Raw genomic sequence first — 20,324 nt, 5'->3', positions numbered from 1 at the left:
TCTAACCTCTCATTAGAACTGTCAAAATAATCTGTCACAGAACAGTTATAAACTTTCCTAGAACAGTTCTAGGAAAGTTCTACCCTAGAATTGTTCTAAGTAGAACTGTTATAATCAGTTCTAGGTACAACTGTCAGGAATAGATTTCTCCTAAAATATGTGTTAGAACGTCAATCTTCCTAAATCTAACAGTCCTGTCTGTCATCAGAAAAATACACTGCAATTTTCAATGTCAATACAGTTATTTGTTACTGTTTGATCTACATCCAGTGGAAAAATTTTATTTTATTCATCATAGCTAGAAGGCATCTTGCTTGCCATGTCCATGCTCAAGCCAAGTTCAAATTTAAAATTTGTTTGCGGTTGTTTCGGGTATATGTGACAGTAAGATCTCTTTAAAGAGTGCTCCTAATAACAACTGTTTATTACCTAAATCTTGAATATTTTATATATCTTATAAAAAAAAAATGTTTGTTTTGTATCTGTATGTTGTAACTTATAGTAAAGTAAATACACAAACATATATTAAAAACATGTGCTTCCCTTAATTTGGCCTCAAACTCTGTGTACATTTATAATAATACTTCCTGTCCACTTGCACTGTGCTGGAAAACGGATGGCACATAACAGTTATCAAAGGTACCAGGATTATAATTTTGTACGCCAGACGCACGTTTCGTCTACATAAGACTCATCAGTGACCATAATATCAAAATATTTATAAAGTCAAACAAGTACAAAGTTAAAGGGCATTGAGGATCCAAAATTCCCAAAAAAGTTGTGCCAAAAACGGCTAAGGTAATCTATACCTGGGATAAGAAAATCCTTAGTTTTTCGAAAACATATTATTTATATCACCAGGTCATATTTCTAATTGCTCAACTTTTGCTCAACCATATAAAAAGTGAAACCAAAGATCTATTGCTCAACTTTTCCTCAACTACAAAAAAAATTAAAATACTTTATTCTCAACTGTTCCTCTACTATGAAAACCAAAGATCAATTGCTCTACTTTAACTCAACTTAATGGCCAGCTTCAGTTGAAGGCCAGTTGAGCGTCATCTATCAAACATACAGTGCGGATCAGTTCTAGGGTAGAACTGTCCAAATCAGTTCTAACCGTAGAACTGTCAGCAGAACTGACTAAATCAGTCAAGACTGTAGAACAGTTCTAAATGACGTCACCGCAGTAAGGGCATCTTAGAGTTTAGGAAAAAAATCAGTTCCAATTACTTTACTGTATAAAAGCAGATTTTCTATATTTTTACTGATAAACCGTTACATGTACAAGTATAGAAAGGTAATCCAACTTATCGGAGAAATATTTTTAGATGATTGCACATAAACATCGTGGCTTCCTAAAAGATAACACTGCATTTAATTCATCGAATTTTAATCGTAATTTACCTTGTTTGCCTTGGATTTACATTCATAATTTAAGATTATGTTATGACCTGTTCAAACGAATCTTGTAAAGTGGATGAATTATGGGATATTAATGAAATACGTGTTATGTAACTTAAGTCAAAAACTATGTACATTTGCACAATCTCGTCAATTTAGACATACTTATCCATAACGATTATAAATGATATCTGGGAGTCTGGGACGTCATGAAAATATGCTCCATGTGAACATGAATGAAACATTTGCCCCTGGACGTTAGGCTACAAACAAAATACTTTGGGCGCTTCGTTAACATGAAAGACAGGAAGTGTGCCCAAATTCCTTTTAGTCACGTTTGGATCCATCGATTGACGAAATGTCTGCTTAATATTAGGCAGATTGAGAGTTCAGGGGTCTATCACCATTGCCCTGAGCCCTTTGTCCTAAAATTTTTATAATTTTTAGCTGAAAAGTGAGAATATTAGCCCTCCATAGATATCGAATATGACATTATTCTGGGAAATCCTTCTAAAAAAACCTTAACATGTACAGAGCCTATGATTTACTTAAATTTTATGGACATTGATTGACTAGGGGGGTCTCACCCTCATTTAAGCGGTCTCATGTAGGTTTTCACTATATATTTCTTTTTTGGGCTTTCCATAAATATTTCTATTTATATTCCTAAATGTTTTCACAATCTATTTCACATAAAGACAAATATGCAAGTTAGAAAAGGGTTTATATTTGAGAACATCGAGAATTGACGACAGCTTGAAAAGGTCATGAAACAATTTTCTACGTATCTTATCAGATCTTAACTATGAAAATCATGCATTTTAATGTTATTGAGTATATTTTTGTTATGATTTTCAACTTAATTTTGAATATCTAACCGACTGCTAGCAGCCGGTTGGATATTGAATATCGAATATCGAATAACGAACCGGCTGCTAACATCATAAAAGGATATTTGAAAATGATAAAAGGATTTATGCACATCATATAAGTATATTTGCACATCATATATAAGTATATTTGCATATCATTTAGAATGTTTACACATCATATAAGGATATTTAATCACATCAGAAAGAGAAAATTTCACATCATATAAAGGTAAATGCACATCATATAATTAGAATGGTCTTGATAAGAGAGTTAATGCATTCTTTAAAATGTGCGCATGCAACAATTATACGTGCGATGAATATATTAAAGAAGCAGCTGAAATACTATTTGAGATACAACCTTACTATACCGTTGTAAATAAACTCATCATAGATACCAGGACTAAATTGTGTAGATACGCCAGACGCGCGTGTCGTCTACAAAAGACTCATCACTGACGCTCGAATCCAAAAAAGTTAAAAAGGCCAAATAAGGTACGAAGTTGAAGAGCATTAATGACCAACATTCCTAAAAGTTATGCCAAATACAACTAAGGTAATATATGCCTGAGGTAAAAAAAAGCCTTAGTTTTTCAAAAATTCAAGATTTTGTAAACAGTCACGAAACGAACGGTTTGGCAAACTAAGGGAAATAACTTTCATTGATACCAACAAACAAAAAAAAAAAAAAAATATGATTGTTGAATTAAGATAGATTACAGTTAATAAACAAGTAATAATTTGTTCACATATGTGTTACTTTGTATATTTGTTTTAACCATACTAGTTGTAAACGACTTTTTTTTATATAGATTTCGTTAGTACTTAATTAGTGCTCAAATATATTTACCTCCTGATCTTCATTCATTTTTATTGATTCTTCTTCATCGTTAACCCCATCTTGGCATATCATAGCTTTTATTTCCTCATAATCAAGTTGCTCTTTCTCTTCTCTATCCAAGTCAGTCCATGGGGTTTGCTTACAAATTAAAGGAACACATAATTCAACAATCATCAATATGGATAAAATGTTTAAACACATATAAAAGGTGTAACAGTGCGATGTAATCTAATAAATATTTTCATTTATTGACTTTTTTTCTAATTCTTTACAACCTCAAACATTAGCAAAAATCTGTATCAAACTGCTGATGTGTAACTTGTGAACAGAAAGTACATTGTTCATTTAATGATTATAGCTGCACGTTGAATTTCAAACTTTTCGTCATGCATAGACTCTCCAACGTTTACATTTTACCACCTTATGACAGAACAAAAATAGAATACAGCTACTTATGATTTAATTTCACATAACAGTAATCTGAAGTAACCTTTACGAGTTTCTACAATTCAATAACTTCATCGAAACCTTTAAATAAAATATACTTGTAATTTCTGGTATCTCGCCTATTAAACTTATGCAAATGAAATAGAATTACGACATGTCGTACCATCATTTTATGTGAAGTGTCATCTGTTTCGTAATGGTTGCATTATGCTCTGGAATTTTTATTTTTATTGTATATGATAAAATCCTTTGCGAACAGCACATGCTATATCAGGTTCTGTGAGAAATATCACAGAAATACCGTAATGGAACACAAGTAAAGTAAAAACGTCCGAATTTTATTAGCTTTAACAAAAAAAAGTGTTTTGCATTCAAATTTTGAAGTCTTATCTCAAATTATTAAAAAGCATTTATGATCAAAATATTCCATTTAATTCAATAGGAAACTGAAACCATGCAATTGACTTTTTGGCATAGAGAAATCCCAGGGAATGTCAGTCCAACAAAAGTGGCCCTTCATGAACGTACATTTTTTTCTGTTTTGTTATAAGGAATGTAACAGGACCATTGTGTATCTTGATTGGTATTGATTCCATAAAAGAATGCATGTGTAAACAACATTACAGAAGTATGGGCTAGTTGTCTAACAACGGCCAGTCGTATGTATGGCTCTGAATTGTCTTCCCTAAATTAAAACATTGACCAAATACAAAAGCTTATTTACCAAAACACATTATACTATATAAATTATTATCCAACAGCACATAAATGTTACATTTTCATCATAAAACTACCTTGGTGCTTCTTTTTTTTCTACGAATGTTTTGAAGAGTTCAAATGCTTTAATAAGATTAATGTTGTGTATTGTATCTAACAAAATCCCAATTACTTTAGTTTCAAGTGATGTAATGAATAGTGATGTTTATAATCGTTGAACACTTTTGCAACACCATTGTACCATTCTTGCGTTTTAGAATTAAGAAAATGAAAAGTAGATTAGTTTTCTCCTTTCAATAAATTCAATGATAAACATGATACCTGTATATTTTGTTCCGTTTGTAGTAGAGTCTTTTCTGGTGGATCTTTATCCCTACAATGTCAAATATTGAAACGTCTAATCCTATAATAAATATTATTTAATACTAAAAAGAAGTGATATTCACCGCGCTATCTATCACATGATTTAAATGTATAATTATGGTAGAATGTGTGAAGCGCAATTGGTTTTGATAAATAGCTGCATCATTTTTGTCTTTCGTTGAATATTCTTACTATATCTTACAATACATGTATTTCAGTGAAGTTAATATGAGGTTCAATTGTCTTTTTTAAAACTGATATTCTTTGGCTGTTGTTGGCATATATAATTTTCCAAAACCATGTTACACTGCAGTAAAACGGTGCTGCAAGGGGAAGGTAAAAAACTGACTATTGAAAAAAAAATGAGTAAATATAACAACTAGCCATTTAGTTGAAGAAAAAAACATATTTTTTTCCATATGACTTTAAAACATAAAACGATCACTACGAACAAAGTGCGAATCGGACACACGATTGATTTGTTTAACAGGTACCATACGGTAACGTCTGCCTTCATTCTGCCTCCCATGTTCATCGTCGTTCATCAGCGAAGTATTGCATTATATTCATATACACGCAGTATTAGCAGACTTAACCCCGCCACATTATTTATGTATGTGCCTGTCCCAAGTCAGGAGCCTGTAATTCTGTGGTTGTCGTTTGTTTATGTGTTACAAATTTGTTTTTCGCTCGTTCATTTCTTTATATAAATTAGGCCGTTATTTTTCTTGTTTGAATTGTTTTACATTGTATAATCGGGGCCTTTTATAGCTGATTATGCAGTATGGGCTTTGATAATTGTTGAAGGCCGTATGGTGACCTACACTTGTTAATGTCTGTGTGAATTTGGTCCTTTATGTACAGTTGTATCATTGGCAATCATACCACATCTTCTTTTTTTTATATTTACAATACATCAACTTGTAAATCAACGCCGAAACCTAAATTAATTGATTGATTGATTGTTTGTTGCTAAACGGACAGTAGAAAATATGACATGTATGTTCATGACGGAAAATCAAAATTTATAAATACTATTGTAATACTCTAGTTTATGGAACAAGTTCAAGATTTGTACTTTGTACACATGATGAGGTTTGGGTTCTTTATGGGCCTTCGTATTGTGGCATGGTCTATCATTCGTTCGAAGCATTATTTCTGTTTCATGTTAATGGTAGCTGAAAATAATGTTAGGAAGAATACGAGCAGCACTAGAGGTCAATTTTGATAAGCAATGACGAATGAGGATAAATCTTTGAAAAAAGAAATGCATAAACGTAACAAAAACAAGACTTACAAGGAGCATTATCAATCAATTCAATTAGTGCTAAAGGAGACAACCGAAAACATGTGAAAAATAGTTGTGATATAAGTATTGAAAGTGTTAAAATTAATTTGAAAGTGATTTTTTTCTTAAGAAACCGTTTTGATGAGTGACATTGTATTTTTCAGTTTTTCTTTAGTTATATTTTTGCTCACATGAGAAAAAATGGCGGAATTGATAGGTTTTTTTTCAAAGATTTGACTGTCTTTACCTGAATGAAACCATTATGATACCTTCAGCTGTCCACGAAAGAAGAGGGTTATTCTTTAGAATTTTGGACAGTTAAAAGTAACATTATGGTTTATTACAGGTACCTGATACACAGTGTAGATACTATTCTGTACGCTATCCGGAAGTCGCGATTTTCGAAGCGATGATTTCAAACTGGCTAACAGGACAGTTTTGCCTACCGTTACTTTTCTCATCATTTGTTTAATCCTATATCTACAAAGTACTTTGAACATCTTCAAGGTATATATAGCATCATAAATATGAGTAACTGTAACAAAAACATGCATTAGAATATAAAATATACGTGTGCATCACATCAACTTGATAGAAAATGTGAAATCGATGGACAATTTTGCTCTCGTAGTACAAAGCAAATAATCTTTTATTGCAAATATTTGCATCAGTTTACAGTTAAGTATATACTGTTTCAATATTCTTTTCGTATTTAAGTAGAATATTCGTATTTCCCATAAAAAATATGTTTTCCTTGAGGATCCCAAAAATAAATTACTGTACGATCAGTCTAGAACTGACTGTATTCTAGAAGCGATTTCAGATTTTTTGACTGTATGACCAGTCGTGATTTTGAAGAAAAACAACAGCAATTTGAAGGTATATACGTGTATATGTGATATTATGAACTATCCAGGGAACTATAACGTGTAATTACTTTCATCAGACAATACAAATATATTTTCTGATGAATTTTTTAGACGACAAAATAATTGCATTTTTGTTCCATCAGTCTTATTTAAAATCAAATGCCTAAAAAGTAATACATAATTCGCTTGTGGACTTCGTAATAGTGTATCGTTACAGTTATCTGTTTAGCTATTACATTTTTAAAGATTATTTACACCGTCCGCCGTTGACCAATTGATGATAACATAAATCAAGCTTGTCTCTTTAAAAATAACAAAAAATGGATAAAGACAGCTTTGCGTAGGGGGATAATTCATGTGATATAATTTTGGTAAGTTTACAGAAACAGAAGGTCCATAATGCATTAATCGAGTAAAAATGGAACAATTTCAGAAAACTTTAATGATTGGTTTAGGAAGTGTTGGAAATACCTGATGGGTGCCCCCATATAATGCAATGTTCAAGTCCGTATCTATACTATTAAACGAAAAGACCTCATTTTGTGTGTCGCTTCTCCTCCTTCCACAATAAATAAATAATCATCTGTGTCCTAAAGGTAACATGTATAGTCGCATTTGTCATCCATTCTTTGATCATTCAGTTTGGGTTATTTTGGGAGAAAAACGAAAAAAAATTGCGTCCGGATATTTTCCCGTCATTGGACAAAACTTTAAGTCAGATTAAACTTCCGGTTTGTGTTTTTTTGTACTTTGAACATACAAAGTCTATGAATAAAGTGTATACATTTGCTTTCTGCTATCATTTTGAGTTCTAGCATTTATCATCCTTGCTTAAAGTGTTTCAGTTTGGATTATTTTGGGAGGAAAACGAAAATAAATAATATTTGCTATTTACTATCAATTCCAATAGTTTTCTATCTACGCGGATATATTTCTGTATACTTTAAAACATACATTTACTATGAATAAATTGTATTTGTTATAATTTATTATTAATTCCGATGGTTTACTGGGGGGAGGGGGCTCTTTACTATCCACAGCGTTCACTGATGTATATATATTACTATTAACTATCAATTTCCCCGCGATTTCGCGGTTGTGTTCTAGTCTTATATAAAGTAACTCCATAAAAAAGATTTTTACTAAAATTCGAAATAGACGGTGCACAATACAGTCATTATCATTTATGATAAGGAAACCGAATAAGATTAGTTAATCATGTTAATAGTTATATTAGTGATCCGACAGTTTGAAACCGGTTTTTTTAACTATCAATGCATTTGTATGGGAACATATATATTTGGAATCCCCTTTTCTCCTGGATTGGATCCCTCTCCATTTAAAAATGGCCGGAACCCCCAATGTATATTAAGTGGTTTATGAGGAGATGCGCTTACAAAACCGGCGAAACATATTGTACCGGTCCAACGGACGAACGGAAATACGGATGTCTTTATCACTGTAACCCCCGCTTGACAAAGTGGTGTACAATTGAGTGTCAAAGAGACAGCTCTACATCTTAAACAAAGTGAAGGAACTGTGATCAATTATAGACTACAGTACGGCCTCGAATGTGTGTAAATACATGCATTTTTATATAACAACTATATCTGTGTGTTTGTATAATTTTAAGAATAATGGAGGACATTTCTGAAACTTATATACTAGTATACATCAAACCTTCCTCTTATTTTAGCAACATTTAAACATCCTTATACTTAATGTTGTAAGTCGAGTACACCCTATCAAGCTAAAACATGTTTCATAAGTTTTCAGGATGTGAATGTATTGAAATATATTTGTGTTATTTAGAAAAATGCCACCTTCTTATGTATCGTAAATAACTTTGAAATCACCACTATAATACAGTGACATAAAGACTGATCATACAGTTTTAAAATATACAAGCGAGACTGATCGTACACTGAGAAATTCAAACAAGTGTAATTTTCTTATTTCTGGCTTTAAAGATCTGGTTGAAACTTTTACCACCACTTGAAATATACTTCATTTAGTTAATTAAGTCAGGTTTTTACGTTAATTTGTACACTAAGACGGTAAACTGATTGTTTTTAGGTTCGCCGACTGATTTTTCTTAGTGATGCACTTGAAAATCTCTTGATTAAGGCAAAGATACGAATTATGAATGTGCGGAATTTAATTCTAAACCATTTGAGAATATCGATGTCGGCTGAATAAATCATTAAGCAATGTACAGATGATCAACTTACCGTTTAGTTCAGTATACCCATCAAATTTAAAATGTGATCCAAAAAGGTCTCGCTTCGAAAATCGCGACTTCCGGATAGCGTACAGAATAGTATCTACACTGTGTGATAGTTTAATCACTGAAATAAAAAAAGGATACAACACTAGAATGACGTCACTACAATGTTTGAACTATCCATACTAAAGTGAATGCATATAGTGTCAGAAATGTGGTGTCATTGGACATTGATGAGTTCATTAACGGTTTTCCTAACGAATGCTTTCTCTTCTAATTTACAAAAACTGCAACTTCTCTATTGTTCCAATAAGATTCCTAACTAAGGTCTGTCATGTATTCTCTAATTAACATTCTTTCTATTAATTGAAGTCACATTAATTTCGAAATGTTTGACATTTACACAGTTTTCTAAAGACTGGATCTCTAACTCAAGTCTTTTGAGTATCATTTTTTTTTCTTAAATAAACAGCATCAACACAATGATTCTCTCTCACGTTTACACTGTTAAGAAAACGCACATCCATATGAACGTACAATTTGATGTGTTGCAGCTTGATTGGCCTAAATACTACAATATTTCAATAACATAAAAAAATATTCTTTTGTAATCAATTTGGAAGATAATTATGTACTAGTTATTTACAAAAACTGTCAAACAAAACATTGAATTTTTGTCAAAATTGAGTAGTTGAGATGCAATCTCAAACATAAATGACACTTTATAAGTATAATTTAAGAAAAAAAGAACTTATAATAATGAAGAATACAAAACTATGAATACGTGTATTTGTTTTTATTACAGTAAAACAAAATATCTAGTCCATATTATCTACTCTGTCAATCAACAGTTATTGTATATTTTTTCACAAAGCATGTACATTTAGGATCGGTGATACAATTTGGTGCAGTCTGATACAGGTGAAATACACATTTTCTAGTTACGTTTGACAAAAGATCAAATGTTGCTGATAAACACATTTTATCAACCATGAGTGACTGTTCAATATATCAAATGATAAACTTTATGATTAAACAAAAGTTCAATAAATTGTTTCCTTAGATCTTGATATACAAAATGTTCCTATTCGACATGCCCTCGTTTTACGATGTTATCTTGCTCCTTCGTCTTAATTTGCAATGATTTGAATAATGTTATGAGTAGACATAACTTAATTATGAAAAAATAATTGATAAACAAAAACAATCGAATACCTTACACATATTCAAGGAATTACTAGTATGCATGTACATGTACAAAACCTGAATAATCAAAGGGAATAGAAAAGGCAAAAGCAATACTAATGAAGAAACTCAGAGTACTACAGAATTTATTCTGTTTGTTAGCACTCATACCCAAACAATCCTGACATATTCAACGTCATAAAAGCAAATTTGCCGGTTTTACAAAAAAACGAAAAAAAATTAAAAAAGCTTTTCCAAACAGAAAAATTCCTGAAAAATAAAAGACAGCCTTTAAAAAGATTTAAACAACGGATAAATTTTAAGACCCAACTCGAATAAAATACAACGTTTTAAAATGTAATGACCCTAGATGTGGTCTTTGTGAATATATGAAAACAAGGCCGCAAATAACATTACTCAACGGCCAAACAATTGATCCAAACACAGACATTTATTGCAAAATGGTAAACCTAATTTACTGTATTGTATGCAGCACTTGCAAGGAATTTTACATCGGACAGACTGGTAATTCAATATGTCAAATAGTCCGTATTTACAGACAAAATATACGAGATCCAACCACACGAATGCAAGATGTAAACGTGCAGTAGGGGAAAATTTATCGTATTTTCGTTCTATAAAATGAACGAATATAGTAAATATAAAAGACTGGCAAATGAAGCACTCTTTATAAAGATCTTTCAATTAAAATTAAACAGATCTACGTAAACACATTTGATTTATCTCCCCTTACCATTATTGTAACGTAACGAACGTTACCAATAGTAGTGTCGTTAAGGAAATTGTTAAAACGTCTCCTGAAGATTGCCAGAAGGCATGCAAGAACTAGTGACAATATAAATATAATATAATTTTTGAATTATAATATATACATTCTGTACACTGTATTTATTTACTTTTGCTAAATATATACGCAATATTTTGATAAACAATTTATATATATAATACATATATATAAACAAGTCTAAATTGAAAACTACGTTAAAAGTTAAAACCTAATTCCGTTGGATAAAAACCGCAAATCTGGTGTACCAAAAACAATAATTTATGTTTGTGGCAGAACATCTTGGCCACAAGTTTATTGTGTTCTGTTTATATTAAATTTATATTAAAATCCATTTTGTTACATCTTGCGATCGATTTTATTTAGCAATCGCCAATGGCAGTCAGCAGGGTTAAATAACAACAGGTGTTCGACCTGTTAGTCAAATGCATTTTGTTTAAATATACAAAATATAACCGATCAAGTGAAACCTAATTTTAAGATATTTATGGCTAGTCTGCTCAACAGTAAAGTAACTTGCAACCAGGGCAGCTCAGCATCGATTGGTAAAATAATGCCTTTGTTACTTGATTTGTATATTACAGGTTAGATACATTTGTTATGCCCGCGTCACACTGTCCCGATTTTTATATACTATAGACACCCGAATGCGAACATTGTAAGTTCGTACGAAGTTGGTCCCGATCTCGTTAAAATACCAAAAAGTGACCGAAGCAAGTACGTTGAATAACGAAGTCTATTCGATGGTGCCGAAATTATATACGATAGCAAAAGATGGACATACGAAGGTTAACCGAAGACGGGTATTTAACCTTCATATCTTAGCCGAAGGCTACACGATGGATTACGAAGGCTACACGATAGATTACGATGATGGCGCGATGGCCATACGATGTCTAAAAGACGTCGTGTACAGTTTACGATGCATTTAAATTATAGGCGGAAAATCGGTCTTTTTGTCTAATTCTTATAAAACTTAGTATACTATCCCCTCGCCTACTACATGTAAGTTGCGTGTAGATAAAATTGTTATGGACACTCTAGAACCAAAATGCCCAAAACTTGGTATAGTGTTACTCGTTAAGGATATCTTAAGAACTATTGACTTTAAAGTTCAAAGGTCAAGGTCACAGTGGCAGTTGTAATACAAGGTAATATCACCCTTGTGGACACTCTAAAACCAATATGCTTCAAAAGATTTTAACCACATTTGGTATATTGTTCCTCCTTGTAATGATCTGACATTTTTTACGTTTAAGGCCAAAGGTCAAGGTCATGCAGGTGGACTTGTTTTTTCTCCTTGAAATAGCATAATACACAGGAAATTGGTTGCTCATTTTTTTACCTGCTGATTGTAAAGACAATATAAAAGGTATTTCCAGTAACTGATTGTTTTGGTTGATTTCTAAAAAAATAGTTTATGTATCAAATATGCATATTCTATTTACCATTTTCTGCATGTGTCATATTCAAATATAGTGTCCATATTTGTCCCCAATATGTTACATACGAGGGGGTGCCACGCTCGGCATTGCCTTGTTTAAACTGTAAAATGTGTACACTAGTCTGAATAATCACCCATAATTATGCCCCTGTTTACTGATCTATCTTATAGGTAAGGTAATGGGTTCGTTGATCCCTTTTATTCAAAAAGAGCTCTTTCCAGGAGAATATCATAATAGTATAGACAAAGGAAGGATGTGGGGAAAGCAACAAATGCGGCAAAATATGACATATAGAAAACAAAATGTTATGGAGTAAACATTCGTGGGACAACAACTCAGACGATACATAAAAAATCAGAATAATAAAGAAAAAGTTGATTTCCTGCAGTGTTGGTGTACGAGGCGCGTTTATGATTTTCATTATGTTACTTGATATGAAAAATTGACAAAAAATAATATTTTACTGGTAAAAGTAAATCCTGAGCCTGATATAGCTGCTCTTCTTGTTCCATTTGAATTAATAGAAACAACGCTGTCGCCTTTCTTTTTCTCATATAATCATATGATATAAGCTCCATGTTTTGTGAACGTCTTTCTTAACTGTCGTATTAGACTGACCAGTGCATATCGCGCATGGCACTTTAAATGTATTGAAGCGCGAAAATTAACTTACATTTAGCTGGATTTATTGCCGTCGTAGTTCCATCTTGTCGCCTTCGTACTTTTATTCGATGGCAACACGACGGGATTACGAGGTCTTCACGAAGTCGTGTTGCCATCGTAAGACCTTCGGGTAACTTCGTGATTCATTCGTGTAGACATCGTAATGTCAAAACTGCCCGATGGAAACGATGGAAACACGAATGCAATACGATGTTCAAAGATGCATTCCCGGTGACATTACGATGGTGAGGATGGTGATACGAACTCAATACGAACCCTCAACATCGGACGCACCTTCGGGGATTTTTTTTAAAAAAATTAGAACCCTTCCCGAAGATGTTCCCGAAGGCTAGAAAAAGTGGCCGATGGTTTTACGATGGTTAAAGATGGCACTACGAATAGCCCGATATGGATACGATCAGTCCCGATTTTGACACATTTCCATAATCGTGTTGCCATCGGCGTAAAAATCGGGACAGTGTGACGCGGGCATAAATGAAGATCGGCTTAAACTGGTTGTTATACAATTTCTCCGTTAACTGTCTTTTATAAATCGAAACGATGGGGGTAACACTAATTACGCGATTTGAATGCGCAATTGAAAAAATATATTAATTTGTGTAAGGCGTATATATGTTATATACAATCTTGGAGTTCTGGACCGTTTGAAAATATAGCAACAATCTTTAAAAAAAAAATTGTTCATCAGATAAAATCGATTAACAATTGCAATAATACATTATACATATATTGCATCAATTAATCATGATAAATGAAAGCAATAATGGTTTACACACAGTAAATATATCAAGGCAACAGTAGTATACCGCTTTTTGAAATTCATAAATCGATTGAGAAAAAAAACTAATCCGGGTTACAAACTAAAATTGAGGGAACACATCAAATATAAGTGGGGAACTTTGACACAACAGAAACACAACACTTAAATGTAAAACACACAGAAACGAATAATAATATAACAATGGCCATTTTCCTGACACAACTTTATGGAATTTTGGATCCTCAAATGCTCTTCAACCTTGTACTTGTTTGGGTTTATTAATATTTTTGATTTGAGCGTCACTGATGAGTCTTATGTAGACGAAACGCGCGTCTGGCGTATTGAATTTTAATCCTTGTACCTTTGATAACTATTTACACCACTGGGTCGATGCCACTGCTGGTGGACGTTTCGTTCCCGAGGGTATCACCAGCCCAGTAGTCACAATCGGTGTTGACATGAATATCAATAATGTGGTCATTTTTATAAATTTCCTGTATACAAAACTTTGATTTTTTTGAAAAACTAAGGATTTTCTTATCCCAGGCATAGATTACCTTAGCCGTATTTGGCACAACTTTTTGGAATGTTGGATCCTCAAATGCTCTTCAACCTTGTACTTGTTTGGGTTTATTAATATTTTTGATTTGAGCGTCACTGATGAGTCTTATGTAGACGAATCGCGCGTCTGGCGTACTGAATTATAATCCTAGTACCTTTGATAACTATTTACACCATTGGGTCGATGCCACTGCTGGTGGACGTTTCGTCCCCGAGGGTATCACCAGCCCAGTAGTCAACACTTCGGTGTTGACATGAATATCAATAATGTGGTCATTTTTATAAATTTCCGGTATACAAAACTTTGAATTTTTTGAAAAACTAAGGATTTTCTTATCCCAGGCATAGATCACCTTAGCCGTATTTGGCACAACTTTTTGGAATTTTGGATCCTCAAATGCTCTTCAACCTTGTACTTGTTTGGGTTTATTAATATTTTTGATTTGAGCGTCACTGATGAGTCTTATGTAGACGAAACACGCGTCTGGCGTACTGAATTATAATCCTGGTACCTTTGATAACTATTTACACCACTGGTTCGATGCCACTGCTGGTGGACGTTTCGTCCCCGAGGGTATAACCAGCCCAGTAGTCAACACGAATATCAATAATGTGGTCATTTTTATAAATTTCCTGTATACAAAACTTTGAATTTTTTGAAAAACTAGGGATTTTCTTATCCCATGCATAGATTACTTTAGCCGTATTTGGCACAACTTTTTGGAATTTTGGATCCTCAAATGCTCTTCAACCTTGTACTTGTTTAAGTTTATTAATATTTTTGATTTGAGCGTCACTGATGAGTCTTATGTAGACGAAACACGCGTCTGGCGTACTGAATTATAATCCTGGTACCTTTGATAACTATTTACACCACTGGTTCGATGCCACTGCTGGTGGACGTTTCGTCCCCGAGGGTATCACCAGCCCAGTAGTCAACACTTCGGTGTTGACATGAATATCAATAATGTGGTCATTTTTATAAATTTCCTGTATACAAAACTTTGAATTTTTTGAAAAACTAAGGATTTTCTTATCCCAGGCATAGATTACCTTAGCCGTATGTGGCTGAACTTTTTGGAATTTTGGATCCTCAAATGCTCTTCAACCTTGTACTTGTTTAAGTTTATTAATATTTTTGATTTGAGCGTCACTGATGAGTCTTATGTAGACGAAACACGCGTCTGGCGTACTGAATTATAATCCTGGTACCTTTGATAACTATTTACACCACTGGTTCGATGCCACTGCTGGTGGACGTTTCGTTCCCGAGGGTATCACCAGCCCAGTAGTCAACACTTCGGTGTTGACATGAATATCAATAATGTGGTCATTTTTATAAATTTCCTGTATACAAAACTTTGAATTTTTTGAAAAACTAAGCATTTTCTTATCCCAGGCATTGATTACCTTAGCCGTATTTGGCACAACTTTTTGGAATTTTGGATCCTCAAATGCTCTTCAACCTTGTACTTGTTTAAGATTATTAATATTTTTGATTTGAGCGTCACTGATGAGTCTTATGTAGACGAAACACGCGTCTGGCGTACTGAATTATAATCCTGGTACCTTTGATAACTATTTACACCACTGGTTCGATGCCACTGCTGGTGGACGTTTCGTCCCCGAGGGTATCACCAGCCCAGTAGTCAACACTTCGGTGTTGACATAAATATCAATAATGTGGTCATTTTTATAAATTTCCTGTATACAAAACTTTGAATTTTTTGAAAAACTAAGGATTTTCTTATCCCAGGCATAGATTAACTTAGCCGTATTTGGCATAACTTTTTGGAATTTTGGATCCTCAAATGCTCTTCAACCTTGTACTTGTTTGGGTTTATTAATATTTTTGATTTGAGCGTCACTGATGAGTCTTATGTAGACAAAACGCGCGTCTGGCGTACTGAATTATAATCCTGGTATCTTTGATAACTATTGGTACAGGATATTTAAATAAAAATGTTGGGTTGACCCTGGTTTTGTGGCTTGCTAAACTTCCCGCAATTTATTGCAATTTAAATAATAACATTTAAATGACAACATTTTATGACAGGATTATACCTTATATCTTTATACCTTTATCTTCGCATCGTTACATAAGACAAAGGCTTCTACTAACCCCTCATCTTGGATTGTTGTATATGATTTCTCATCTCATAATAATATATTTATATATAATATGTTAAACTTATCAAAAAATACTTATAATACAAACAAATGAGAGAACTCATAGGACAGAGAAACACACGCCTAATAGCTATCAAAAGATAACAGGTTTATACGTCGGTGTTTCTTCTAATGCCCGCGTCACACTGTCCCGATTTTTATATACGATGGACACCCGAATGTGAAAATTGTAAGTTCGTGCGAAGTTGGTCCCGATCTCTTTAAAATACCAAAAAGTGACCGAAGCAAGTCCGATGAATAACGAAGTCTATACGAGGGTGCCGAAAGTATATACGATAGCAAAAGATGGACGGTATTTGACCTTCATATCTCAGCCGAAGCCTACAAGATGGATTACGAAGGCTACACGATGGATTACGATGATGGCGCGATGGCCATACGATGTCTAAAAGACGTCGTGTACAGCTTACGATGCATTTAAATCATATGCCGAAGGCATCACGCGTTTTAAATTGTTTGATCAATATTGAATATATATTATATTGTACATTTAATTTTTGGTTTAATCATAAGACGGAAGATCGTGGGTATTTCCAGTTACTTAATAATTTGGTTGATTTAAAAAAAAAAATAGTTTATGTATTCAATTTACCATTTTCTGCATGTGTCATATACAAATATAGTGTCCATATTTGTCCCCAATATGTTGCATACGAGGGGATGCCACGCGCTGCATTGCCTTGTTTGAACTGTAAAATGTGTGCACTAGTCTGAATAATCGACCATAAGTATGCCCATGTTTACTGATCTATCTTAAAGGTAAGGTAATGGGTTCGTTGATCCTTTTTATTCAAAAAGAGCTCTTTCCAGGAGAATATCATAATAATATAGACTAAAGGAAGGATGTGGGGAAAGCAACAAATGCGGCAAAATATGACATATAGAAAACAAAATGTTTATGGAGTAAACATTCGTGGGACAACAACTCAGACGATAAATAAAAAATCAGAATAATGAAGAAAAAGTTTGTTTCCCTATATACGTGTACCTGCAGTGTTGGTATACGAGACGCGTTTATGATTTTTATTATGTTATTTGATATGAAAAATTGACAAAATATAATATTTTATTTGTAAAAGTAAATCCTGAGCTTGTAATACCTGCTCTTCTTGTTCCATTTGAATTAATAGAAACAACGCTGTCGCCTTTCTTGTTCTCATAGAATCATATGATATGAGGTCCATGTTTTGTGAACGTCTTTCTTAACTGTCGTATTAGACTGACCAGTGCATATCGCGCATGGCACTTTAAATAAATTTAAGCGCGAAAATTAACTTACATTTAGCTGGATTTATTGCCGTCGTAGCTCCATCTTGCCACCTTCGTACTTTTATTCGATGGAATCTCGACGGGATTACGAGGTCTTCACGAAGTCGTGTTGCCATCGTAAGACCTTCGGTTAGCTTCGTGATTCATTCGTGTAGACATCGTAATGTCAAAACTGCCCGATGGAAACGATGGAAACACGAATGCAATACGATGTTCAAAGATGCATTCCCGGTGACATTACGAGGGTGAGGATGGTGATACGAACTCAATACGAACCATAAACATCGGACGCACCTTCGGGGATTTTTTAGCATGTTAAAAAATTTAGAACCCTTCCTGAAGTTGTCCCCGAAGGCTAGAAAAAGTGGCCGATGGTTCTACGATGTTAAAGATGACACTACGAATAGCCCGATCTGGATACGATCAGTCCCGATTTTTAAAATTTCCCTAATCGTGTTGCCATCGGCGTAAAAATCGGGACAGTGTGACGCGGGCATAAACCAAGCTAAAAAAACAAATATATTAAATACATTTAGTTGACCCTGACTAAATCTAATAATTGAACTAAATGAGTAATTGACTAATTACTACAATGGTTATAAGCCAAAATCTACATTTTACCCCTATGTTCTATTTTTAGCCATGGAGGCCATCTTGGTCTTGGTTGGTTGGCCGGGTCACCGGACATGTTTTTTAAATTAGATACCCTAGTGATGAGTGTGGCTAACGTTGGTTAAACTTGGGCCAGTGGTTTCAGAGGAGAAGATTTTTGTAAAAGATAATGACGACGGACGAAGGACTTAGGACGACGATCGACGACGACGGACGACGGACGTTAGTGATGAGAAAAGTGGCCAGGTGAGCTAAAAATTTGACCACATCAACCAAAATAGAAAATAGCACTATATAAAAAAAACATGTTGCTGCATAATAAATCATTATTGTTTACCTCACGATTTATTATATATAAAAAATGACAGTAATATTAAACACAATTGCTACGTCATTATATAGTGCTTGCATGTTCTTTTTTACTCAAATAATTATTCACAAAATTACTATTTTTGTAATCTCAGGCTGAATAGCATAAATAAAGCATTTTGTCAACATTTACCAAAACTGACCATATTTGCACTTTATAAAGTAAATTCATTCTGCAAAACATTAAAGCAATTATGTGTTTTATGTAAGGAGGAATTATTTTGTTCTGTTGTATTTACACTTATAGTTGATGTATTTTCCTCAGTTTATGGTTTGGTTTCAGTTGCATTGATAAATGACTATTGAACAGCGGTTGACAACAAATCAGTAGTTTTTATATTTCAAAAAATTGACTTGTATAACCAGAGTATTTGACCACATCAACCCAAACCAACCATATTTGTATAGTGCTATGACAATGTATATAGCTGCATAATAAATCAGTAATTATTTTAACACCGGATGGATTATTTATTACAAATGACAGCAATCTTGGAACACAATTACTTCAAAACTTTGTCTGCATAAATTTAATGTGCCAGCATGTCTTCTTATTCTTAATCAAAATTAAATCGTTAAAAAACTGAGTAGTTTTGTTATATTTGTGTATTTAGTAAAATGTGTAAAAAAAACTATTTGACAGTATCACCTAAATTAATCAAATCTGAACTATATCATGACAATAATATAGCTGCAAAATGAATGTAGTTTGTTTTTTTATGTCATGATATATTATAGTAATACAAATGGTAGCAATATTGAAACACAATGACTATAACATGCTTCCCGCATCTATGTCTGCCTTTTTTTTTATTAAAAATATTGACGCGCCACAAAAAATAATTACATTTATTATGCTGGCTCGTGTAACAAAACTATTTGACCGCATCAACAAACATTAAATTATTGTACTTTATAATAAAAAGTATGACTTATATGAGTTGATATCAAAAGTGAAACGTTTACTGACTGACCGTATTCATGATCATTTTCACGTTCTTATGACAACGTTAAAGCCGCATATCAGTCAGTATATTTTTTTAGTTCTTGATGGAATGTATCAAACAAATGACAGCAATACTTGTACACGGTGACCATAATGGCTACACATTTTTGTCCACATCAATTTAGAGAGTCAGCATTTCATCTTTCTTGATTTTTAACCGTCACTGAAGTAGGTAGTTTCCTATTTCATAATGCTGTGTGCCATAAATCCAGTTTCCCGCGTCATCTAACACTGACATGACTGTTATATACTGACTTTATTTGTACTTTGATAATAAAAAATTTATGCAGGTGTCATCTGGAAAGATTATACTAAATGAATGATAGTATCTTGAGTTAGTTGACTGATTGTTTTGCTGGTAGCTTAATGTCCAGTGACAAATATTTCATTCATGGTAATAGAGAGTACTTTTT

At 33.3% G+C, this 20,324-nt stretch overlaps 1 protein-coding gene across 2 annotated transcripts in view; it reads right to left on the bottom strand.

The window, feature by feature from the left end:
• LOC143071129 (uncharacterized) overlaps positions 1-20,324 on the bottom strand; it is a 350,370-nt gene that overhangs the window by 7,218 nt on the left and 322,828 nt on the right. The window contains exons 3-4 of one of the 2 annotated variants that reach the window (XM_076245265.1): positions 4,603-4,654; positions 3,127-3,255 (exon numbers count right to left, since the gene is read on the bottom strand). In XM_076245265.1, coding sequence (XP_076101380.1) covers positions 3,127-3,255; positions 4,603-4,654 — 181 coding nt within the window. The remainder of the gene's footprint in view (positions 1-3,126; positions 3,256-4,602; positions 4,655-20,324) is intronic. The other variant, XM_076245257.1, reaches the window with a different exon arrangement.

This window comes from Mytilus galloprovincialis, chromosome 1 (genome assembly GCF_965363235.1).
Source record: "Mytilus galloprovincialis chromosome 1, xbMytGall1.hap1.1, whole genome shotgun sequence".
NCBI lineage: Eukaryota > Metazoa > Mollusca > Bivalvia > Mytilida > Mytilidae > Mytilus > Mytilus galloprovincialis.
This window is presented reverse-complemented; position numbering and strand designations above follow the sequence as displayed.